The sequence below is a fragment of the Palaemon carinicauda genome, chromosome 37, assembly GCF_036898095.1.
Source record: "Palaemon carinicauda isolate YSFRI2023 chromosome 37, ASM3689809v2, whole genome shotgun sequence".
Taxonomy (NCBI): domain Eukaryota; kingdom Metazoa; phylum Arthropoda; class Malacostraca; order Decapoda; family Palaemonidae; genus Palaemon; species Palaemon carinicauda.
In genome coordinates, this window is record NC_090761.1 from 73,810,870 (window position 1) to 73,838,369 (window position 27,500).

A 27,500-nucleotide genomic window follows, 5' to 3' on the forward strand; every position below is an offset into this window, starting at 1 on the left:
CGCCTCTGTTACGCCAACTAGATGCAGATATATAAGAACTCCTTTGTTCATCATGAGTTAGATCTTCATACCACTGTTATTGACTTTGAGGTCTCCAGAATAACAAGCTTTGCTAAACTTAATCTTTGACCTGTTTTTGATATCATCATCATCATCATTATCATTATTATTATTATTATTATTATTATTATTATTATTATCATTATTATGATTAATATTATTATTATTATTATTATTATTATTATTATTTAACTAAGCTACGACCCTAGTTGGAAAAGCAGGGATGCTACAAGCCCAGGGGGCTCCAACAGTGAAAATAGCCCAGTGAGGAAAGGAAACAAGGAAAGTAAAAATTATTTTAAGGACAGTAACAACATCAAAATAAATATATAAAATATAAAAAACTTTTAACAAAACAAGTGGAAGAGAAAATAAGATAGAATAGTGTGAGCGAGTGTACTTTCAACCAAGAGAACAAAAGGAATTGGATCTGATTTAATGTCTGGTTTGAATAGATTGCAGTTTCTGAGTGGGATACCTCAACATGGTGGAAGGGTTTGTGTATTGATTGCAGTTTCTGAGTGGGGATACCTCAACATGGTGAAGGGTTTCTGTATAGATTGCAGTTTCTGAGTGGGGATACCTCAACATGGTGGAAGGGTTTCTGTATAGATTGCAGTTTCTGAGTGGGGATACCTCAACATGGTGGAAGGGTTTGTGTATAGATTGCAGTTTCTGAGTGGGGATGACCTCAACATGGTGGAAGGGTTTCTGTATAGATTGCAGTTTCTGAGTGGGCGATACCTCAACATGGTGGAAGGGTTTTGTGTACTGCCATGACCAGCAAAGCTGTACGAATCAGGGTCACCCATACTAGGTTGGTTTGCTGTGATTGATCAAACAGAAATCCCCCACCGTTGTCAATCAGCAGTGGCCGGCGTGGTGATGAAAATTACCAAACTCCAGACATGAATAAGAACATGTCTGAGACCTTTGTCCTGCATTTGCTTTTGTCCCACTTGTAGTTATTATTTGATATATGGATATATATAAGCACAGCTATAAAGTAATCAATGATAGCTTGCTTTACATACAAGCTCAGATATGAAACGAATTCATACGATTAATTTGTCCTGCTTGAATGCTTACTTCGTCGGCTCCTGTAAATAACATACTTTGGATTATTATTTCAATTCAAAAAGACCCTTCTATTTTGGAATAGGACAAAGATATACATAACATTAATCTAATTATCTATCATAACTATGTTTACAAGACGAACCTCAGTTTGGATAGACACAAAATAGCTATTGAACAGTTCATCTCTCCTATGTAATAAAGAGCAAGTTTTAGACTATATGTATAAACATCATCATCGTCATCATCATCATCTCTTCCTAAGCCTATTGACGCAAAGAGCTTCGGTTAGATTTCCTAAGTCGTTATATATGTATATATATATATATATATATATATATATATTTATATAATAAATATATATATATATATATATATATATATATATATATATATATATATATATATATATATACGCACAAAGACAATATCTCATTACTTACAACAAACCGAAAACAGTAAAATTTCTAGAATGGTAAGGTATATACATCACTCATCACAAAACAAAACAAAAAATCTCCGATAAAAAAAAAGTCCCGAACATCATACAAGTAAGTGGGGGCGTTATTTTGAAGTGGGACAATAAACCAGACATTGAATTGCAGTGTGTGCTGTGTCCTTTAAAAAAAAAAACTAACCTTTGTCTCAGCATTTGGTTCCACGAATTATCTCTCTGTTATCTGGCACGTGGACAAAGAAAACACATTGAGAGATAAGATTCACTGGCGTTTTGCCTCCCTCCACATTTATCTCTCGACCTTCTTGGGTGTTCGAGTACCTGTCTGCATTACGTATGTTGGTGCACTTGTATGAAGGGGAGAGAGAGAGAGAGAGAGAGAGAGAGAGAGAGAGGAGAGAGAGAGAGAGGAGAGAGAGAGAGAGCAAATTTTATACGGATTTGATAAATAATATTCAGGCATAGTTCGCACGTGCTTACAACAGAGAGAGAGAGAGAGAGAGAGAGAGAGAGAGAGAGAGGAGAGAGAGAGAGAATTTTTATTCGGATTTGGCAAATAATATTTCAGGCATTGTTCGCACGTGCTTATGAGAGAGAGAGAGAGAGAGAGAGAGAGAGAGAGAGAGAGAGAGAGAGAGAGAGAGAGAGAGAGCAATTTTATACGGATTTGATAAATAATATTTCAGGCATAGTTCGCACGTGCTTACAACAGAGAGAGAGAGAGAGAGAGAGAGAGAGAGAGAGAGAGAGAGAGAGAGAGAGAGAGAGAGAGAAAAAAAAAATTTATACGAATTTGACAAATAGTATTTCAGGCATTGTTCGCAAGTGCTTATGAGAGAGAGAGAGAGAGAGAGAGAGAGAGAGAGAGAGAGAGAGAGAGAGAGAGAGAGAGAGAGAGAGAGAGAGAAATTTTATACGGATTTGATAAATAATATTTCAGGCATTGTTCGCACGTGCTTATGAGAGAGAGAGAGAGAGAGAGAGAGAGAGAGAGAGAGAGAGAGAGAGAGAGAGAGAGAGAATATTTCTATAAAGATATGTCAAATTAAAATGATTTCAGGCATAGTTCGCACGTGGTTATGACAGAGAGAGAGAGAGAGAGAGAGAGAGAGAGAATATTTCTATAAAGATATGTCAAATTATGACATTTCAGGCATAGTTCGCACGTGCTTATGACAGAGAGAGAGAGAGAGAGAGAGAGAGAGAGAGAGAGAGAGAGAGAGAGAGAGAATATTTCTATAAAGATATGTCAAATTATGACATTTCAGGCATAGTTCGCACGTGCTTATGACAGAGAGAGAGAGAGAGAGAGAGTGAGAGAGAGAGAGAGAGAGAGAGAGAGAGAGAGAGAGAGAGAGAATATTTCTATAAAGATATGTCAAATTATGACATTTCAGGCATAGTTCGCACGTGCTTATGACAGAGAGAGAGAGAGAGAGAGAGAGAGAGAGAGAGAGAGAGAGAGAGAGAGAGAGAGAGAGAGAGAGAGAATATTTCTATAAAGATATGTCAAATTATGACATTTCAGGCATAGTTCGCACGTGCTTATGACAGAGAGAGAGAGAGAGAGAGAGAGAGAGAGAGAGAGAGAGAGAATATTTTTATAAAGATATGTCAAATTAAAAGATTTCAGGCATAGTTCGCACGTGCTTATTAACAGAGAGAGAGAGAGAGAGAGAGAGAGAGAGAGAGAGAGAGAGAGAGAGAGAATATTTCTATAAAGATATGTCAAATTAAAAGATTTCAGGCATAGTTCGCACGTGCTTATTACAGAGAGAGAGAGAGAGAGAGAGAGAGAGAGAGAGAGAGAGAGAGAGAGAGAGAGAGAGAGAGAGAGAGAGAGAGAGGCGGGTGTATAATGTAAGCACTGGGTCTTAACAATGGGACAATTGTTATATCTGTTTAAGCTTCTGGTTTTCCAAGAAACTTACTTTATTGTCAAGTAGATATAATCTATAAATACCCAATAGAGAAATTGATATTTTGTGATGTACTTTTCATGCTATAAAGCATATATTATAGATTGCTACGATTATAACATCAAAGGTTTATAAAAAAGGAAGATCATTTATCATAGATACTTATATACATATAGATATTTATTTTTATGTTACTCTTCTTAAAATACTTTATTTTTCCTCATTTCCTTTCCTCACTGGGCTATTTTTCCTGTTGGAGCCCCTGGGCTTATAGCATCTTGCTTTTCCAACTAGGGTTGTAGCTTGGGAATTTATAATATGATAATAATAACACATATTCATTCAAAACCCAGGCAATTTTTCATAATTTATTTACATGTAATAAATTCTCTCCGATTTATACATATATTTATAGTTTTTACGAGATGAAACTGTATGATGCATAATTTTTTTTTTCTATCTTTGATAACGTAAAATCCTTTTTGAGTAATGTTTGCATATTTGCTTTCAGTCTGTCCCTTGCTTGTGGGTACACTCAGGCACACTAATCAATCTGTTTATTCCCTTTCCTCACTGGGATATTTTCCCTGTTGGAGCCCTTGGGTTCATACCATTCCTGCTTTTCCTACTAGGGTTGTAACTTAGTTAATAATAATAATAATAATAATAATAATAATAATAATAATAATAATAATAATGCACCTCATAGTTCCTCCTTTTTTATTCAATTATTCATCAATTTTAACTCTATTAACCGTAGTTGAAAACTTATGTATGCCATCCAGTCCCATGTAAAATGTATAAGAACTTTTGTAAAAACTATAAAATGAAAAATAAATATCCTCTTCATAAAGAAAAAAATAGCATGATTAGTCTCCATATATGTCACCTGAACGTGCTAAACCGAGTTTATCATCAACAGGAAATGAAACAAAGGAGATGAGCTGGAGATAAAAAAAAAAAAAAAAAAAAAAAAAACCAAGAGACGAGATCAGATAGATTGCGGTGGGAGGAATGGAGAGCTTTTTACCTACTATCAGTAAAGATATTTGTGGAACACAATGAACCACTTGATTTAAAAAAAAAATAATAATAATAATTTGATAAGACTACAGTCCCGCCCATCAGATGAAATGGTTGTTATCAAAGGTTTGACGTGCATATGGAGTAGTATAGTTAGTCAGTTGGCAATTCATCGTATGTGCTGGACAATACTTTGAAAATTCCCATGCTGGTAGTTAGTCAGTTGGCAATTCATCGTATGTGCTGGTTAATACTTTGAAAATTCGCATGCTGGTAGTTAGTCAGTTGGCAATTTATCGTATGTGCTGGTCAATACTTTGAAAATTCGCATGCTGGTAGTTAGTCAGTTGGCAATCTATCGTATGTGCTGATCAATACATTGAAAATTCGCATGCTGGTAGTTAGTCAGTTGGCAATCTATCGTATGTGCTGATCAATACATTGAAAATTCGCATGCTGGTAGTTAGTCAGTTGGCAATCTATCGTATGTGCTGATCAATACATTGAAAATTCGCATGCTGGTAGTTAGTCAGTTGGCAATTCATCGTATGTGCTGGTCAATACTTTGAAAATTCGCATGCTGGTAGTTAGTCAGTTGGCAATCTATCGTATGTGCTGATCAATACATTGAAAATTCGCATGCTGGTAGTTAGTCAGTTGGCAATTTATCGTATGTGCTGGTCAATACATTGAAAATTCGCATGCTGGTAGTTAGTCTATTGGCAATCTATCGTATGTGCTGATCAATACATTGAAAATTCACATGCTGGTGCCTTGAGACATCCGGGCTTATTTTAAGTTTCAGTGATTGGTAGCGCATTAAACAGACAGTAAATCAAACATATACTCTATTGTAGATACAATATAATGTAAAGAAAATATATCGGTTAAGTCTTTAAAAGCATTCTATGTTTCGTAAAATCAATCGCTCCTTTTGTTGACATATTTGATGATAAGCAAATCCTTGTTGTTGGATATGTACACGAGAGCGTTTTCAGCCTTAAATATGAATGACAGAGCTTCCGTGGCGTTTGCAAATGATTATCCAAAGGTCAATGAGTATCCCTCTCTTTGGGAAGCTCAGTTGCCAACACCTGACGATTTCTATCGAAGTGAAAAGTCATCTTATTCTCGAATAACAAAAAGTTCCGAAACATCTCAAGAGATTTCGAACGACGATGAAGAGGATCACGGATATCACTCGTCCGACAGCCCATTGTCGACCGTAGGAACGGCGCCTTTCCCTGAAAATCCGAACCTACATATAAACATTTGTGAACAGAAGTCGCGTTCAGAAGACGAAGACAGTCAACAGAAAATAGCTACCAAACATACAGCCTCTCCATTTTTAGAGAAAAGCGTTCATGACCAACTCCTGTGCTGTACGAATGGCTTTTTCGCGTTAACGAACGGTCCGTTCAGCGAATTCGAAGGTAACTGTTCGTGCACGACGCGAACGCTCGTCGACTGGCAGACCAGAGTTTCTTGGACGAACCCCGCCATGAGACACCAAGTGAAAATAAACGAGGCGACTTTCCGAAGTCCTTTTCGAAGTGAAAAAGCGAAGAAATTGACTGTTTACAGCATCCCACGTCTGATGCTGTTGAACGGAGCTGATTATCTAAGGGGAAATGTTCCTCAGGGAGCGTTTAGTAGAAACGTTTACACAGAAAGTCATATTAATTTTGGTGGTGAAAATAACCAAATTTCTAGAGAAGGTAAAAAAACTTACTCAACGTCGTTTTCTTTACTTATATTTTAGTCTTGTTAATCCTATTTACTACATAAATCCCATTTTACTTAAATGTGAAAAGTATGGATTACTTATAAAAAGTTATATAAAACTTAAATGTATAATAATTTATGTGTCATCATAGAAAAATAGATTAGTTTATAGAGTATTTACTTAAATTTTAAAAGATGAATTATTTACAAGAATTTATATAAAACTAAAAAGTATGAAAACGCATGTATGCGTCAACATAGAAAAGTAGATTACATTATGGAATATTTGATCAAAAATTAGATGAATTACTTATAAAACGTTATATAAAACTAAAAATTAAGAGAATCTATGTGTCAACATAGAAAAGTGTATTACATTATAGAATATTTGGTTAAAGTTTTAAAGGATGAATTTCCTTAAAATGTTATATAAAACTAAAAAGTAAGAGAACATATGCGTCAACACAGAAAAAAAAATAGTTTAGATTATAAAATATTTACTTGAAATTTTAAATAATGAATTACTTATAAAATATTATATAAAACTAAAAAGTATTAGAGCCTATGTGTCAACATAAAAATAGATTACAATATAAAGTATTTACTTATAATTTAGATGAATTGCTTATAAAATGTTATACAAAACTAAAAAGTATTAGAGCCTATGTGTCAACATAAAAATAGATTTCAATATAAAGTATTTACTTATGATTTAGATGAATTACTTGCAAAATGTTATATAAAACTAAAAAAAAAACTAAAATAAAAAACCTGTGTCAACGTATAAAAATAAATGAAATTATAAAATATTTTCTGGGCAAATGATTGAAAACAACTTCTTATTTTCAGGTAGTAAAATTTATCCTTGTCCGCACCCCAGTTGCGGGAGAGCTTTTCAAAGGAACGAGGAGCTAGCTAGACATGTCAGAATTCACACAGGACAGAAACCCTTTATATGCCAGGTCAGTTTTTAGAAGTTTTCTTCCTGTTATAGACTTTTATTATGGCTGGTATAAATATTTATTTCGCAATTATACTGCGTATAAATATTTTAGAATATGGTTCCGTTTTGATGTTGTTACTGTTCTTGAAATATTTTATTTCAATTATTCATTACGTGTCTTGTAGTTTATTTATTTCTTTAAACTCCAAATAGAATTCTGCTTTTCCAATTAGGGTTGTAGCTTGGCTAACAATAAGAGTAACAAATCACATATTAATTAACGTCATTCATTAAAGCCAGTTCTTCCCCGGCCGAAAATATTGTTTTATTTTGTAATGACAGGTTTTTTTCCAGCAAAATAATATGATCTTGTTTCTCAAGTTAATAAAAAAATATACTCCAAATAGAATTCTGCTTTTCCAATTAGGGTTGTAGCTTGGCTAACAATAAGAGTAACAAATCACATATTAATTAACGTCATTCATTAAAGCCAGTTCTTCCCCAGTCAAAAATATTGTTTTATTTTGTAGTTTAATAAAAAAAGTAATTCAAATTTCTTCCAGCTTTGTAACCGGGGTTTCGTAAGACGAGACCATTTGGCCAAGCATCAGAGGACCCACTTGCCAACTCACGCCAAACGTACCTACCGTTGTCCTTTGCAGGGATGTGTTCATAGGTAAAGCATTTATTATGTTGGCTTCAAGGATACTAATCATATTACTAGTTATGCATTGATTCTTGTGTAGTTTATTTATTTCATTGTTTCCTTTCCTCACTAGGCTATTTTTCCCTGTTGGAGCCCTAGGGCTTATATCAGCCTGCTTTTCCTACTAGGGTTGTAGCTTAACTAATAATAATAATAATAATAATAATAATAATAATGATAATAATAATAATAAGGTTGTAGCTTAACTAATAATAATAATAATAATAATAATAATAATAATAATAAGGTTGTAGCTTAACTAGTAATAATAATAATAATAATAATAATAATAATAATAATAATAATAACAATAATGATAATAATAATAATAATAAGGTTGTAGCTTAACTAATAATAATAATAATAATAATAATAATAATGATAAGGTTGTAGCTTAACTAATAATAATAATAATAATAATAATAATAATAATAAGGTTGTAGCTTAACTAATAATAATAATAATAATAATAATAATAATAATAATAATAATAATAATAATAATAATAATAATAATAATAATACCTTTATAGTGATTCTCACCCAAATTTTTTTTAACGAATTACCTTTAAGTTAATTCTCATCCATGGCTTGTGGATTGAAATCCTTTTTATCTCATTTTTTTTTATTTACTTATTTATTCATTTAATTATTTTTTTTTTTTTTTTTTTTTTGCAGCTACACAAGATCAGACGCCTTGACCCGCCACATGTGGACGGCACATCACATCAAAGCCCGGCAGCCAGCTCGTCCAAGCACCAGAGGTCTTAGCCATCAAAACCAGAAAATCTCTCCACCAAAGACAGAGTCAGTAATCAAGGCGAACGCAGGTCGGTTTCCAACCGGTCCGGATTCTACCTCGTTACCGCCACAAGTGCCTGACTCCGACAGGGGCGAGCATTACGCTATCGATGGATCGCGTTCGATGGATGCTGCTGCAGAAACACAGATGAAGGCTAAGGCTGAACGAACACTGGCACTAAATTCCAGATTATCTGCTGTTTATGGACCCAATGCGACGCCATTACACAATCCTCGCCTGAAACTATTCGCTAGCAGTAATACAGCTTTTAGAGTTATCAAGAATTCAAGAAGGTTATTGTGTTGAATAAATTATTCTAAGGGTAATATGAGAATTCTTTTTTCTCGTGAAGAAATGAACTCATGACATTCGGTGATTTCCTCTTTAATAAAGATCTGCTTTTTTTTCAATGTTGATTTTCTTAAGCAGGAAAGTAATAAAATGGATATTGTTTGCTTGAAGCAAACTGACCCAACTCAGATGAGTGGAAGGAAGCGACTGCATTTCCCTTTAGAATTCCAATATCCCTTCAGGGATGAAAAGAAAACTTAAAAATCATTGGCTGAATAGAAACTTTTCGATTTATTTTATCGTAACTTTCACAGAATAAATCAACAGGCTTCTACCATTTGATATTTTGTAAGCTTGATAAAAAAAGTCTACAGATACATACATAGGAAATAATAAATATTAAAAGGAATTTATGTAATTACTCTGTTCATATATAAACAGTTACAAATATGAACAATTTGGCAAGAAAGTGTTACCAAAGCTACACTAGTAGAATGTATAAACAAGACAGGAGAATACCTTAGAGACTGACCATATATACATATGATTAGCATCCAATAGGACCAGGGAGGGCCAGACAATGGCTGCTGGTTATGCAGCAGGTAGACTCTTAGGCTACCCTAAATCCCGTATCCCTTATTCACAAGGATAGTGAGGTAGCATACACTTAAAGAAACTATTGAGCTTTCCCGGGTCTTGAACACCCGTTCAACAGATTGCTAGATATTGTTATTGTTTTTAAGATATTTTATTTTAATTATTCATTATTTCTCATATCATTTATTTATTTCCTTATTTCCTTTCCTCACTGGGCTATTTTTCCTTGTTGGAACCCTTGGGCTTATATCGTCTTGCTTTTCCAACTTTGGTTGTAGCGTATCTAGAAGTAATAATAATAATAATAATAAAAATAATAATAATAATAATAACAGTAATAATTTTATTACTGTTCATGAAATATTTTATATTGTTCCTTACTTCTCTTGTAGTTTATTTCCTTATTTCCTTTCCGCACTGGGTTATTTTTCCCTGTTGGACCCCTTGGGCTTATAGCATCTTGCTTTTCCAACTAGAGTTGTAGCTTAGCAAGTAATAATAATAATAATAATAATAATAATAATAATAATAATAATAATAATAATAATAATAATAATAATAATAATAATAATACCACAACCCATGCAATAAACATACATATATTAAGTACGTTATCATTTTCAAAGTAAAATCCTTAGAGAGGAAGTCACTTAAAATCCTTCTTTCCTTCTCAATGCTAATCTCTTCCTTCCCAGAATCATTGCATATTGAGTATCATGATCTCAAGATATTCGAGAGAGAGAGAGAGAGAGAGAGAGAGAGAGAGAGAGAGAGAGAGAGAGAGATTGGAGGTAATAATGCATCAGTAAGAGAGCTTATCAAGGATGCTGCACACATCTGCATGAGTTCCGTTTTCTTTTATCTCAAGAGAAAAAAATAGAGATATTTGAATGAAGAGAATTTCCTCGGATAGGAAACTATGAAGACTTAAGTCATATTGTTATTATTATTATTATTATTATTATTATTATTATTATTATCATTATTTGCTAAGCTACAACTCTAGTTGGAAAAGCAAGATGCTATAAGCCCAAGGGCTCCAACAGTGAAAAATAACCCAGTGTGGAAACGAATTAAGGAAATAAACTACAAGAGAAGTAATGAATAATATAAAATATTTCATGAACAGTAATAACATTAAAATATACCTTTCATTTATATAAACTATAAAAGGTTAAAAAATAACAAGAAGATATACAGTATAGGACAGGAAAGTGTGCCCGAGTGTACCCTCAAGCAAGGGTTACACTGAACGGTTACTCGGATAATGTAGAAATAAAGAGCTTTTATTTGAATTGATCATTTGAATTACTTTAGTTTTTAGAATTGAATATCCACTGACAGATGAGTTCAGAATTTTGAAATAGACTGCCTCTGAAGATTCAATTTTCTGAAGACAAATTTCATCAAGATGATTTTATTATTGAAAAATAGAATTACATCTGATGGAATGCTCAAAAACATATTATATTTCCAGTGAAAGATAGTTAAGGATTTAAAACATCAGAATAAAAGATGATTATAAACGAGAATTAACAATTTTTATGACAACTTTTAACCAAACGAGAACTGAATTCTTTAAAACAAACAACTTTCAATCAAATGAAAGTTTGACTCAATCAATTAACCAATATTTTCAGAAAAAAAGGAACTATTGAATTTTCAAGGTAAATTTACCTTGAAAATTGCATCATAGAGTTTAAAGAAAACAAAATTATTCAAACAATTCCCCACAAAAATGAATATCAGAGACTCAGAGGAAATGTTACAAAGCAGTAATCATGGATTATTAACAAGATATCAAAAAGGTCTAATAAATGTCTATGATTAATCAGATCTAGATATCGGGGTTAAAAGGAACTCTTTGGAAAACCTCCGAGAATGACACAAGTGGTGTCCTGTTGGTAACATTTGTGCCTGGTGATTGCCAGACTAGAGTTCGAGTCTCACTCAAGCTCGTTAGTTCCTTTGGTCGCTGCAACTGTACTATCCTTGTGAGTTAAGGATGGGAGGTTTGTGGGAGCCAATAGGTCTATCTGCCGAGTCATCAGCAGCCATTACCTGGCCCTCCTTGGTCCTATCTTGGGTGGAGAGAGGGCTTAGGCGCTGATCATATATATTAATGGTCAGTCTTTAGGGCATTGTTCTGTTTGATAGGACAATGTCACTGTCCATTTCCTATGCCGTTAATGAGCGCCCTTTAAATCATTAATAGACGAAGAATTTAATGAATAAGAAACGCTTTAAATTCTGGTGAATTAAAAGATCCGCTTCTTATGACTAACCTTCATCCATGACTTTAGATATGTGAATTTTGTTCAACCTCCTTCCGCAAGAGCAATTCAGTATAAAGCAAAGAAAACGAGATTCTTCATTATTCATCTGTGAGTCTTTTGAAGGAAATATTTATTAATAATCTCAAAAACCACAATTGTGAATGCTCTCACCAAGCTAGAATTCCATCATGCTTCAATGCACGTTATTAATAAATGCAGTATTTCCCCACATCCGGCCAAGAAATGCAATAATCAAACCGTGAATTAAAAACCCTCGTAGTTCTCAAAACCTCATTGCAAATCCAGAAGCCAAACTCGTATAGTTCCACCCTGCCGAAGGGTGAATTCGTATTTTCCACGAAATTCCATTCACAGAATATGAGCTGGTTGGTAAAACAGAATTTCTAGCTTATAAAAATTTCCTGCTATGGAGTAGATTAATTTTGTTCTTTGTTCGCGCAGCCTCTATGCCGAGTTTCGATTCAATTTGTGAAATGCGCATTGAGCATATTAGCTTAGCGCAATTCTAAAATGCATCCGGACTTTAAAACCATTTAGATTTTGCATGAAACTCGTTTCTACTCAAAGTAAGACCACGGAGAAGCAGGCACTGGCTAATAGTAATTCAGCTGGCACCTCTCCATCCAAAGTAAGACATAGAGGGACCAGATATTGGTTGGTGATAATTCAGGTGGCACATTTCCACCCAAACCAGGACATAGGAGGACCAGGTACTGGATGATGATAATTAAGCTGATACCTCTATACACAAACTAGGACATAGGAGGACAGGTACTAGATGGTGATAATTCAGTTGGTACCTCTCTACACAAACTAGGACATAGGAGGACAGGTACTGGATGGTGATAATGCAGCTGGTACCTCTCTACACAAACTAGGACATAGGAGGACCAGGTACTGGATGATGATAATTCAGCTGGTACCTCTCTACACAAACCAGGACATAGGAGGACCAGGTACTGGATGATGATAATTCAGCTGGTACCTCTCTACACAAACTAGGACATAGAAGGACAGGTACTGGATGGTGATAATTCATCTGGTACCTCTCTACACAAACTAGGACATAGAAGGACAGGTACTGGATGGTAATAATTCAGCTGGTACCTCTCTACCCAAACTAGGACATAGAAGGACAGGTACTGGATGGTGATAATTCAGCTGGTACCTCTCTACCCAAACTAGGACATAGAAGGACAGGTACTGGATGGTGATAATTAAGCTGATACCTCTCTACACAAACCAGGACATAGGAGGACCAGGTACTGGATGGTGATAATTCAGTTGGTACTTCTCTACCCAAACTAAGACATAGGAGGACAAGTACTGGATGGTGATAATTCAGGTAGCACATTTCCACCCAAACTAGGACATAGGAGGACCAGGTACTGGATGGTGATAATTCAGCTGGTACCTCTCTACACAAACTAGGACATAGGAGGACAGGTACTGGATGGTGATAATTCAGGTGGCACATTTCCACCCAAACTAGGACATAGGAGGACCAGGTACTGGATGGTGATAGTTCAGCTGGTACCTTTCTACACAAACTAGGACATAGGAGGACAGGAACTGGATGGTGATAATTCAGCTGGTACCTCTCTACACAAACTAGGACATAGGAGGACAGGTACTGGATGGTGATAATTCAGCTGGTACCTCTCTACCCAAACTAGGACATAGGAGGACAGGTACTGGATGGTGATAATTCAGCTGGTACCTCTCTACCCAAACTAGGACATAGGAGGACAGGTACTGGATGGTGATAATTCAGGTGGCACATTTCCACCCAAACTAGGACATAGGAGGACCAGGTACTGGATGGTGATAATTCAGCTGGTACCTCTCTACCCAAACTAGGACATAGGAGGACCAGGTACTGGATGGTGATAATTCAGCTGGTACCTCTCTACACAAACTAGGACATAGGAGGACAGGAACTGGATGGTGATAATTAAGCTGGTACCTCTCTACACGAACTAGGACATAGGAGGACAGGTACTGGATGGTGATAATTCAGCTGGTACCTCTCTACCCAAACTAGGACATAGGAGGACAGGTGATAATTATTAATCGTATTTCAATAAAATACAGGCGACCGTAATTTTATCTTACTTTATTTCTATATTTTCCGGGTTGGCGACCGTAATATCTCTCCTTTACGTCAATATATCCGTTTTTAAAACGGTAAAACTCCTGGCTTAAATGTTTCCAGGCATTTACCATTTTTTAGGCAATTTTTTACGGTGTGCATTATCCAAAATATTTCAACTTCCCATCTGTTGTTTCCACGAAGTTATTTTGGAGTTGGCGAAGTATATCTGGGATCACATCCAACTCTGATAAACGAGTTGTTCAGGTTAACAATTTTTTAAGTTTTGAAGACCATATCAAGATATTTAGATATTTGGTCAATTATATTAGGAATTTTACCTTGTACACTGTTAAGAATTTTGCCGTAAAAAACAGTAAAAATCCTGGAATAAATGTTGCCAGGAATTTACCGTTTCTAAAACGTATATATTAACGTAAAGGAGTGATATTTTGGTCAAAAACACATAAAAGATAATAACAAAGTAGGCTAAAAATTACTGAAATATAGCTGAGAACATTTTATCTTTACGGAGAATTTCCGATTGATTTTTTTTTTTTTTTTTTTTTTTTTTTTTTTTGAGACATCCGTAAAATACATTCGTAAGCTGTCTGCTAAATGGGTTGCTTGAAGTACACAGATATCATCATCTTAGATTGTTAAATCTTAGAGGATCACATCGACATAAAAGTGTTTGCTTTTGATACTACATCGCCTCTTCAAAGGCCAACTTCTCCGACCTCATCTGTCGCATCTCACAAAGGGACTAGACTCTTTAGGGGATCTATCTGCTGAATATTTTTGGGAACTTCAAACGGCGGCCCGTAATATTTTCTTCCATCGAAGTCATATAAAAGGGAGGAAATAGAGAGAGAATCTCTCTCTCTCTCTCTCTCTCTCTCTCTCTCTCTCTCTCTCTCTCTCTCTCTCTCTCTCTCTCTCTCTCGTTATCTATACCAGTCTTACATAACATACGAGTAACTTAAAATCGATCCCTAGGTGGTAGGAGGAAGAAATTACTTCCTCATAGATATGTGATTAAATTTACCATCTGATTAATTTGAGCTCTGTGACGTATATTGCTCACACACACACACACACACACACACACACACACACACACATACACACACACACTCAAACTTATGCAGAAGCTCTGGTAATCATGTGATACATAATTATGGTATAGAAGTAATTTTGACGTTCTGGGTAGACCTGCCTATACTTTCATCCTCTGATTTCTGTTTTTCAAAATGAAACCTTTATTATTTGAAAAATAATATAAAAACATTATTTTGAACTAACTTCATTTCAAAAACTATTGAACTATAAAATTCCTTTTTTGGTATTTTTCGTAAATTACTTGATTTCCAAACTCAAAAAGAAAACATATTTCCAGTTCAAGAACTATTGAACTACGAAAGCCATCTTTTCTTATCACTCATAAACCTACATTAAATTTTTTTGGATATTCCCAATAAAAAATATATTCCCAGATATATCAAAATATCTATTGAGATCATTAACGTTACCCAAGGCAAATCACTAAGGTCTCCTTCACACACCCCACACCCCTGACCCCCAATTTTCACTTTGAAGTCATCGTATCATGAAGGACTTCTTGAGAAATTGCCCACAGCCCATCTTTCAGTAGCTGAAATTGAAGGACATTTTTGGGGCTTCCTATTATAAAACTATCTCGATCATCTAGATATATCTCCATCAAAGGAAATGATTATGTAAATAGAATTAATTGGAAATGAGGAGACTTATTTAGGTTATTGTTCATATTTTGGAAATTTGTTCAGATTGTGAACTAGGGTAGTGAAAATTAAGAAACAAAAATTAAATGTGTAAAGATATCGTATGACTTTTTGCCTGAGGGATTTATAATTTAATATTTGAGACGTAATACTTAATATGGACCTACCCAAATTTCATTTTGCATACACACACATGTACGCACAAATATCACCTATATACATGCATTTATATATATATATATATATATATATATATACATATATATATATACATATATGTATATATATATGTATATATATATATATATATACATATATATATATATATATATATATATATATATATATATATATATATACTGTATGGGCTTATGTATGTGTATATGTGAGCATTTATGTGAGTTTGTGTCTGTATATATGTAAATATATATATGCATCGCATATATACACATATATGTATATATATACTTGATTGTATACACACATACACACACACACATATATATATATATATATATATATATATATATATATATATATATATATATATATGTACATATATGCATATATATGTATATATATATATATATATATATATATGTATATATATATGTATATATATATATATATATATATACATATATATATACATATATATATATATATATATATATATATATATATATATATATATATATATATATCTGTGTAAACATTCAGTAATATCCTTTAAGAAGACATATATATATAAAATAAGACATCTTTGATAAATTTGTTTTCATAAAACATATGCATATATAACAACAATCAATTATAGCAACTCTTTCCATTTAAAAAAAATACTGAACATGCTTACCATTTAGTAAAAGAGCTCGGTTTGTAAGCCCCAACATCTATTGCCATTATGCAAATAATGAGATCTGCATATATCACTCGTGCGAATTGATTTAATACAGGCATTTGTATCTGTCTGTGAGTGGACATTCGAGAAGAAATTTGCATTAAAAAAAAGATTGTAGCATCGTTCATTGGTGTCAGTGAACGTTAAGTTCAAATTATCGTTTTGGAAAAGTCGAATTTAAGTGATTTCTTGTTGCAATATAATTCCTTTAGAGAACTGAGAATGGATAAATTGTATTCTGAATATCCAAATAACTCGTTTTAGTGTCCCACAACCGAACAAAAACTTTTATTTATTGTTGCAATATAGATGAAGAACCTAGAAGGGAAATATCGCCTACTAAATCTCCAAACAGTTCTTTTGAGTTTCCCTCAGCCCCACCAAAAAACACTATAACTTATTGTTGCAATATAGCTAGAGAAGTTAGAAGGAATATATTTTTCAAATATACATTCAAATAATTTGCTTTAGTTTACCCTAACCCAGCACAAAAAAAAAAAAAAAAAAAAAAAAAACTAATTTATTATTGCAAAATAGCTAAAGAGTTTAGAAGGAAGATATTGGCTTCACTTTCCCCCAACCCCACCTAAAAACTATAATTTATTGTTGCAAAATAGCTAAAAGGTTTAAAAGGAAGATATTGTCTACTACATCTCTAAATAATTCATTTTAGTTTCCCAATGAAACTATAGTGCTAATTAAAGGACTGTAGTTTACATGACGAAGAGAAACAAAATTTCCTTTACTTTCCCCAACAACAACAACCGCCACCTCCCCCCCCCCCCCCCACCCAACCTCAAAAAGAAAACGGAGAATGTATTTAGATGTGGTTTAAAGCGTCCTTGAAAAACTATGACGACTTTGCAGTCCTTGGCGATGACGTCAGCGAAAACTGAATTCGGTGGAAATAAACCATTTTGGCTCAAAGTTTGACTTCGTTGCGTTCGAAGTCTGTTGGTGTTATTGTGTCCTTCGACGTTTGAGCTGATTTCGTTGGAGAATTGCTCTTCGGTTTGTGTGAATAAGCTTGTGCAAGTATCTAATAATATCTGAAATATGGAACTTCCGAGTTACAGTTGTGTTTGCTAGTCGCCATGAATACGTTCGTGAGGAAAGTGTTTGCGTCAAGAGTCAGCTGAAGATAAGTGTTTCTGTAGTTTAGTTTTGATCGTCCTTGTATTACTCTTGATTTCAAAAATTAAATATATATATTCCTCAAACTTCATTTTCATTTCAAGTTTGAATTTTTACTAAAGTGCAAGTGAAAGTGTATTAATCAAAATTAATTTTATATTTTCTTTAAAAGTTTTCAGTTTTCAGAAAATCTATTAATTCTATTAAGTTTGTTTTTAATAGTAATGTGGTAATCAAAATTTCAATATATGAATATTTGCTCTCAATACTGCCTGAAATAGTTGAAGTAAGGGGTCTGATCCAAGTTCAAATTTAATCTTTTTCAGGTTTTGTCTAATGCAGATTTAGGCACCATGACAGAATTATGGTTTTATTTCTGTCAATAACTGGAGATTTTAGATGTATTCGATTATTTTCTACTAGTTTTAATTTAAAGATTTTTATTTAAATAACTATATTTAATCCTAGAGGTCTTTTTTTATAAATTTTTACTAAGTGTCAAAGAAAATTCATAGCTTGATTTAGTGTTGGAAGCTTCAATTTTTTTTTTTAATCTTTTTCTTTTTTACAATAACTAATATTTCAAACTTCTTTCAGGTCGGATATATAAACCAGATACACTATCTACAATCAAGCTATACTGATTAACATTATAAAGCCTTCTACAAAGATACCCTGATTGAATATCAAGAATTGGACGACCTTCCACTTTACATAATAAATCAAAGATTTTCATCGTTAAATAAGGTGAGGTGTTTAATAATGATTTCACAAAACCAACTTTTCTTTTTTTTTTCTCCACCCCTGCAGGGGCTGTGCCCCGGTGGGGGTGGAGACCCCTCCCATGCTCTGCTTCGCAGGTCTTAAGACTTGGGAAGCAGGGCATGGGAGGGGATTTTTTCAGGTGTTAGGGTAATTAGCAACCTTGTGAAGTTCAGAAACTTCACAAGCATCGAACTGGTATGTTTTATTGTATTTTGTCTTTATGATCTATGCAATAAGCTAACTTCTAAATTTGTTCTATACGACATGCAAACTTCTGCTTATGTTCCGTGATAAGCAAACTTCTGCTTATGTTCCGTGATAAGCAAACTTCTGCTTATGTTCCGTGATAAGCAAACTTCTGCTTATGTTCCGTGATAAGCAAACTTCTGCTTATGTTCCGTGATAAGCAAACTTCTGCATATGTCCCGTGATAAGCAAACTTCTGCATTTGTTCCGTGATAAGCCAACTTCTGCATTTGTTCCGTGATGAGCAAACTTCTGCATTTGTTCCGTGATGAGCAAACTTCTGCATTTGTTCCGTGATGAGCAAACTTCTGCATTTGTTCCGTGATGAGCAAACTTCTGCATTTGTTCCGTGATGAGCAAACTTCTGCATTTGTTCCGTGATGAGCCAACTTCTGCATTTGTTCCGTGATGAGCAAACTTCTGCATTTGTTCCGTGATGAGCAAACTTCTGCATTTGTTCCGTGATGAGCAAACTTCTGCATTTGTTCCGTGATGAGCAAACTTCTGCATTTGTTCCGTGATGAGCAAACTTCTGCATTTGTTCCGTGATGAGCAAACTTCTGCATTTGTTCCGTGATGAGCAAACTTCTGCATTTGTTCCGTGATGAGCAAACTTCTGCATTTGTTCCGTGATGAGCAAACTTCTGCATTTGTTCCGTGATAAGCAAACTTCTGCATTTGTTCCGTGATAAGCAAACTTCTGCATTTGTTCCGTGATAAGCAAATACAAACTTCTGCATTATATAATAAGCTAACTAAATTGGTTTGAATTAGCTTGATATTACAAATTAAGTTCTCTTCCTTACTGTTTTTAAAACTCTTCCTCATGGCTAATTAGTTTTAATGTTAAGCAGATTTTATAATGGTTGTTTGTTTTTAATTATAAGATATTACTCATTAATTATAAGATATTACTCATTAATTATAAGATATTAAACTCTCTAATTATAAGATATTAAACTCTTTAATTATAAGATATTAAACTCTTTAATTATAAGATATTAAACTCTTTAATTATAAGATATTAAACTCTTTAATTATAAGATATTAAACTCTTTAATTATAAGATATTAAACTCTTTAATTATAAGATATTAAACTCTTTAATTATAAGATTTTAAACTTATAAGATATTAAACTCAGTAATTATGATTAAACTCATATAAGATATTAAATTCTTTTACTGTATATAAAGATTATTTTACCAAATGATATTCCATGAATTTTCTACCGGCTCTCTTTATATTTCAGGAAACTGATTAATGGAGCAATGGTCTTGAAAATGAAAGTACTGATAAGTAACTAAATTACTTAACTACTAGTCATAACTCGAAATACTCTAGAACGAGGTGAGCGAAGGGTCCTGGAACCACGAATATCCGGTTTTGCAACTCCACTGGTTTAAAGATATCCTCCATCCAATTACTTGAAACAAATTTCAGATTTAATTTTACATTTTGAAATCTCTGAATAACTTTGGTTAAGCTGGAAACACGTGTATATCCTTCGACAAATCCCTAATCAACAATGTATTTTTTTTTTTTTTTACATTAATCAGTCTGATTGATAAATTCGGATTTTTGGTACATTATGTTTTAATGTCTGGTACAGCCTGAAGTTTGACTTTTATGCTTGCCTCTTGATGTGTTATGAAAATTAAATTATAATTCATAGAAAACGAGATAATGAGTTTACCATTTTTTGTAACCTAGCTCTTTGGGGTTTTTACGTAAAATAACCTGTGAAGAAATTTACTTTAACCTATATAATTAACAACTTTAGAAAGCTACTAATGTTCACATTTTAAGTAAATAACTTTATCTTCATATACGAACACTACTAATAGTAGCTGATGCCTATTCGGCCTTATATTAAAAGTTTAAAGATATTTGTAATAAAGCTTTTAAATCATATTACTGCTTGGTTTAATGAATTACTCTAGAATTGATATAAAATTAACTATTATTACTAGCTGAACTGAAACTTAGTTCAAAACGAAAGCTGCTAACAGCAAAATGGCTCCAATGGTAAAAGGAAAATAGCACGGGGAGAAAAGGAAATAAGTTGGTTAACTATATGAAAGCTTGTTCCATCAGGATATATGGATGGATATGAAAAAAAAATTAAAGGTTGAAATTAGTTTTTGAGCCTTAACCACATAATTATATTGGAAATAGTGCTATCAGATTATAAAGGAATGCCATAGATTCATAAAAATATTAGCCGCAAATTTCCTGAAGATTTATCTTATATCATTAATGGTATATAATCCATATAGATTTGAAGAACTAATGGTCTTTATGCTAAAGATATTTACATAAAAAGTACATTCCTTCAGTATGGGGAGGGGAACTAATAGGTACTTAAAAAGTTTCCTCTTCTAAAGAAATCGGTGGCCTAATTTCCCAGTGAAAGGTTAAATGCCATGGTTTGAAAGTTTATGAACTTTAGTGTAATAGAGATTTCAAGTTAAAGATTAAACTTGACCTAACGCTAAAGCATTTAAGAGGCAACTTAGTCATTTTTAACATTCCGACTAAAATTCAAGCTAAGAAAAAATTCTTTCCTAAAGTTTACTATCTAGCTCTGAATAAGGTTTCTCTCTCTCTCTCTCTCTCTCTATCTCTCTCTCTCTCTCTCTCTCTCTCTCTCTCTCTCTCTCTCTCTCTCTCTCACTAAAGTGATGGTAGAAGTTGATTGCCTGTTTCTATGGATAGTGAACTTTCTTCAAGAATTGAGAGACTGCCGAATATAAACAAGTTTGAGAAACTGAGATAAGAGCTTAGAGAACATACAGTAACCTATTTAGTATTATTGATGCATAATGAAAATTTTTGCGTTATGACAAGGTTACCACAAAGTTTAAGAGAAACTGAGGCACAAGAGAAAAGGCAATGTCAAAGACCTGTTGTCAGGCTTAACGTACTAAATACTTTTTAAGGGGAAGTGGAGAAAGAAAAACTTTTGGAGACACGTCCTGACTATTTCTGAAAGTTATAAGTATTTTCGAAACTGCCTATTATGTTAGTGCAGTAAATGCAGGTTTGTAAAGTTTCTCTAGAGCCATTTCTGACTTTAAATGACTCAAAGAGGCCTTATTCCTGTACTTCGTTTTACTATGAAGAACTATCTTTTATTAATATTCACTCCATAACTTAGGAATGTATTTATCTTAATTTAGTCCTACTGTCTAACCTCTCGAGTTTTACTTGTTAGTGCGAGTACGGGCTTTATCCCCTTAGTTGTACCGAAGCGTTGAAAGGCTTTTGCATGTTAGAGAAATGTTTATTACTATGGAAATGTCTCTTGGTTAGAAAACTTTTCACCTCTTAGAACTAACAGTTCTTGACAAAACAACAAAAAATATTAATGGCAGTCGGTAGATGCTCAATTTTGGGAACGTTAGTACAGCGCATTTACCTTGTTTAATACTTCGTAGATTCTTTCAATAAATCGTGAAATATATAAAATGGTGATAGTCATGGATATATATCATTACTGAACAAATATAAAACCACTTCATGAAAGTCTTTTACTATTATAGTGAGACCATTTTCCATTTAGTTTATGGATGCTAAAATAACTTAAAAGGCTGTTTAGACTTTAACGGTAATACGATATGAAGACTTTAATTTCGGTATCGTTTTTATATACAGTTTAATTGGACTGTCATAAAGCATTACTTCTGCTGCTCACATAGCAACAGGTTTTGAAATTTTCTGGATTTTACTCTTGGGGAATAAAATATTTATCCAATGTTCTAGGGATGATTACTCAAAGTTCTAGGAAATATTCAAAGTGCTAGAGAGTATTGGAGGGAATTATTCAACGTTCTAGAGAGTATTAGATGGAAGTATTCAAATTTCTAGGGAGCATAATTCAAAGTTAGTGAGCATTATTCAAAGCTCTGATTATTATTCAAAGCTATAAAAGACATTATCAAAAGTTCTAGCGAGCATTATTCAAAACTCTAGTCAGTGGGTATTATTCAAAGTTCTAAGGATTATTATTCAAAGTTTTAGAGTGTTTTATTCTAAAGTTTTTAGTGATCGTTATTCCAGGCTTTGTTGAGTATTACTATAATTTCTAGTGGGTATTATTCAAAGCTCTGGAGAGTATTATTCAAAGTTCTAAGAATTATCTTCAAAATTCTAGTGAATATTATTCAAAGCTCTATAGATTATTATTCTAAGTTCGAGAGTGTTATTAAAATTTCTTTGGAGTATTCAAAGTTCTAGTGAATATTATTCATATTTCTTGTGAGTATTATTCAAAGTTCTAGTGAGCATTATTTAATGTTCTGGAGAGTATTATTCAAAGTTCTAGGGAGTATTATTTAGTGAATTTATTCAAAGGTCTAAGAAATATTATTCAAGGGTGTAGCAGGTAGTATTCGAAGTTCTAGAGTATTATTCAAAGTTCTAAGAATTATTCTTCAAGGTTCTAGTGAATATTATTCAAAGTTCGAGAGTATTATTAAAATTTCTTTGGGGTATTCAAAGTTCTAGTGAATATTATTCATATTTCTTGTGAGTATTATTCAATGTTCTAGTGAGCATTATTCAATGTTCTGGAGAGTATTATTCAAAGTTCTAGGGAGTATTATTTAGTGAATTTATTCAAAGGTCTGGGAAATATTATTCAAGGTTGTAGCAAGTAGTATTCGAAGTTCTAGAGAGTATTATTAAAAATCTTAGTAAGAATTATTACTAGCGAATAATCTATTTATTTACCTTATGATTTACAATAAAATATTTCTCCATTCATAAAAAGTCGATCCTACTATAACTATAAATTACAACAGTGAAAGAGACAAAATCAATATGATATTCAATAAATTATGATACAAACATGAAGTTTTTTTTCTTATTAAACTGCGAATTATTAGTTGTAAGCAAAGTATTAAACTGCGAATTATTAATTATAAGCAAAGTATTAAACTGCGAATTATTAATCATAAGCAAAGTATTAAACTGCGAATTATTAATTATAAGCAACGTATTAAACTGCGAATTATTAATCATAAGCAAAGTATTAAACTGCGAATTATTAATTATAAGCAAAGTATTAAACTGCGAATTATTAATCATAAGCAAAGTATTAAACTGCGAATTATTAATCATAAGCAAAGTATTAAACTGCGAATTATTAATTATAAGCAAAGCATTAAATTGCGAATTATTAATTATAAGCAAAGCATTAAACTGCGAATTATTAATCATAAGCAAAGTATTAAACTGCGAATTATTAATCATAAGCAAAGTATTAAACTGCGAATTATTAATCATAAGCAAAGTATTAAACTGCGAATTGTTAATTATAAGCAAAGCATTAAATTGCGAATTATTAATTATAAGCAAAGCATTAAACTGCGAATTATTAATTATAAGTAAAGTATTAAACTGTGAATTATCAATTATAAGCAGGGTATTAAACTGTGAATTATCAATTATAAGCAAAGTATTAAACTACGACTTATTAATTATAAGCAAAGTATTGAACTGAGAATTATCAATTATAAGCAAAGTATTAAACTGTGAATTACCAATTATAAGCAAGGTATTAAACTGCAAATTATTAATCATAAGCAAAGTATTAAACTGTGAATTACTAACCATATGCAAAGTATTAAACTGTTTATTATTATTTATAAGCAAATTAATTCTCTAAAGCAATCTAAGTGCAAAACTACAAATGAATTTCTCTTTCAGAACCTCGCCAATACGTTTACACTTTGGAAGCCTTTGATGTGGATATTAAGGATAATTATTCCATGCTGACACAGCATCCAGAAGTCAGGATAAATAAGGGATGTTGAGGAAGGTTGCTTTACGATTATCCTATTTTATCCTGCAAATATTTTTAATTTAAACAGTCAAAACTGTGAAGTATTTATGGGTGAGTATACTATGCATGTATATACTGTTTCTGTATGTCTTAGATAAATGTTCTGTGATCGAAAATAACATTTATTATGGCACTTAATTGTCTTCAATAATTTGTATTGTAATGTTTTATATCCCTTTAATTTTCTAAGCATATAATAATTATGATATTAGAGAAAGTCCAAGTTTAAACCATAGTTATTGATTTGTATTCTAATGTCTTAAATCTCCTGACTTTGGTCAGCCTATAATAAATATGATATTAGAGAAAGTCCAAGCTTAAAACATAGTTATTAATTAGTATTCTAATATTTTAAATCTCCTGACTTTGATCAGCCTATAATAAATATGATATTAGAGAAAGTCCAAGTTTAAACCATAGTTATTAATTTGTATTCTAATGTTTTAAATCTCCTAACTTTGATCAGCCTATAATAAGTATAATATTAGAGAAAGTCCAAGTTTAAAACATAGTTATTAATTTGCATTCTAATATTTTAAATCTCCTGATTTTATCAGCCTATGATAAATATGATATTAGAGAATGTCCAAGTTTAAACCATAGTTATTATTTGTATTCTAATATTTCAAATCTCCTGACTTTGATCAGCCTATAATTGATATATTAGAGAAAATCCAAGATTAAATCCCAGTTATGAATTTATATGCTAATGTTGTAAATCCCTTTAATTTTATCATCCTCTAATACAGATAATACAGAGAAAATCCCAGATTAAATCTCAGATTGAATCTCAGATTAAAGCCCAGATTAAATCCAGATTAAATCCCAGATTAAATCCAGATTAAATTCCAGATTAAATCCAGATTAAATTCCAGATTAAAGCCCAGATTAAATCCCAGATTATATCCAGATTAAATCCCAGATTAAATCCAGATTAAATTCCAGATTATATCCAGATTAAATCCCAGATTATATCCCAGATTATATCCAGATTAAATCCCAGATTATATCCAGATTAAATTCCAGATTAAAGTCCAGATTAAAGCCTAGATTAAAGCCCAGATTAAATCCCAGATTATATCCAGATTAAATCCCAGATTAAATCCAGATTAAATTCCAGATTAAAGCCCAGATTAAATCCCAGTTATTAATAATCCAATACATAAATCCTGCCAAGGAACATAAAAAAGCCTTGGGTCGAAACTCCAATTTGGCCAACTATATATATTCCTGATATGGAACAAACTGGACAATCACTTTTTGTATCAACTTCATAAAAAGCTAAGAATAATTCTAGCCTCTGGTTCTGCGATATTGGTTCCAGAACCAGACTGGTTTTTCCAGGGATGAGGTTATTGGATTACTGGCTAAAAAGACCCCAAGGGAGTGTACAGCTGTCAGTGCAACATAGATGTGTCACTGTAGACATTATTTATGGGTATTTTCAACGTTTCTTCGGCCCCCAACTTTATCTGATTTATATCTTCTTAAGCTTTTCTTATTTCTTCGGTTTTGCTATTGTCTATTAGAAAAGTCCCTGCCTGGCGACTTGCTGGAGTGGGGTTCGAGACCCATTCATGCTCGATAGCTTCTTGTAGTACCTGCAGCCTCATCATTCTTGTGAGCTAAAGATGTTGGGTTTGAAGGAGCCGATTACCTGTTGAGTTATCAGCAGCCATTGCCTGGCGATCCCTGGTCATAGCTTGGGTGGACAGGGGTCTTGGGCACTGATCATATGGATGTATGGTCAATCTCTAGGGGTTTGCCGCGCTAGGGTAATGTCACTGTCTTTAACCTCTGCCATTCATGATCAACTTTTAAGAAAACTGATTTTCCTGGTCCTGTACATCTATAGTAACGCAGTTTCAAATACCTTCCTAACTTGCCTTTATATTCTCTAATTGACTTATTCTTTAAAATCTAATTCTGCATCTTTGTCACTTCTCAATTTGTTCTCTATTGTGGGTAATGCCATAGTTATTGCAAGTTAGCTTTTCTACTGTCTTGGGTTAGAGTTCTCTTGCTTGAGGCTACACTCAGACACTAATCCTCCATGTTTCCATATTTCCTTTCCTCTCTGGGCTATTTTCCTTGTTGGAGCCCTTGAGCTTATATCATCCTGCTTTCTTCAACTAGATTTGTACCTTAGCTAATAATAATAATAATAATAATAATAATAATAATAATGATACATATATACATATACCAATGCACTTCCCCCAATTTTGGGGGTTAGCCGACATTAACAAATGAAACAAAACAAAAAGGGGACCTCTACCCTCTACGTTCCTACCAGACTGACAAGGGACTCAACCGAGTTCAGCTGGTACTGCTAGGGTGCCACAGCCCACCCTACCCCGTTATCCACCACAGATGAAGCTTCATGATGCTAAATCCCCTACTGTTGCTACCTCCGCAGTCATCTAAGGCACCGAAGGAAGCAGCAGGGCCTACCGGAACTGCGTCACAATCGCTCGCCATTCATTCCTATTTCTAGCACTCTCTCTTGCCTCTCACATCTATCCTCCTATCACCCAGAGCTTTCTTCACTTCATCCATCCACCCAAACCTTGCCCTTCCTCTTGTACTTTTCCCATCAACTCTTGCATTCATCATCATCTTTAGCAGACAGCCATTTTCCATTCTCTCAACATGGCCAAACTACCTCGACACATTCATATCCACTCTAGCTGCTAACTCATTTATTACACCCGTTCTCACCCTCACCACTTCGTTCCTAACCATATCTACTCAAGATACACCAGCCATACTCCTTAGACACTTCATCTCAAACACATTCAATTTCTGTCTCTCCATCACTTTCATTCCCCACAACTCCGATCCATACATCACAGTT

The 27,500-nt window shown here is 33.3% G+C and overlaps 2 protein-coding genes across 2 annotated transcripts in view; both read left to right on the top strand.

The window, feature by feature from the left end:
* The first annotated feature begins 4,689 nt into the window (after nucleotides 1–4,689).
* On the top strand, nucleotides 4,690–9,481 carry LOC137629397 (uncharacterized). The gene is made up of 4 exons (XM_068360639.1): nucleotides 4,690–6,254; nucleotides 7,111–7,223; nucleotides 7,768–7,880; nucleotides 8,588–9,481. Exons 1-4 carry the CDS (start codon nucleotides 5,486–5,488, stop codon nucleotides 9,015–9,017), a joined length of 1,425 nt encoding a protein of 474 aa, XP_068216740.1. The 5' UTR covers nucleotides 4,690–5,485; the 3' UTR covers nucleotides 9,018–9,481.
* Nucleotides 9,482–24,538: 15,057 nt separating this feature from the next.
* LOC137629398 (myogenesis-regulating glycosidase-like) overlaps nucleotides 24,539–27,500 on the top strand; it is a 75,048-nt gene continuing 72,086 nt past the window's right edge. The window contains exon 1 of the mRNA XM_068360641.1: nucleotides 24,539–24,694. The gene's annotated coding sequence lies outside the window, so the exon portion shown is untranslated. The remainder of the gene's footprint in view (nucleotides 24,695–27,500) is intronic.

Excerpts from the sequence above, each read along its gene's own strand:
- LOC137629397 (XM_068360639.1), top strand. The coding sequence starts at position 5,486 with ATGATAAGCAAATCCTTGTTGTTGGATATGTACACGAGAGCGTTTTCA. Across the intron at positions 6,255-7,110 it reads TAACCAAATTTCTAGAGAAG|GTAGTAAAATTTATCCTTGT; the intron begins GTAAAAAAACTT and ends TCTTATTTTCAG. Across the intron at positions 7,224-7,767 it reads AGAAACCCTTTATATGCCAG|CTTTGTAACCGGGGTTTCGT; the intron begins GTCAGTTTTTAG and ends AATTTCTTCCAG.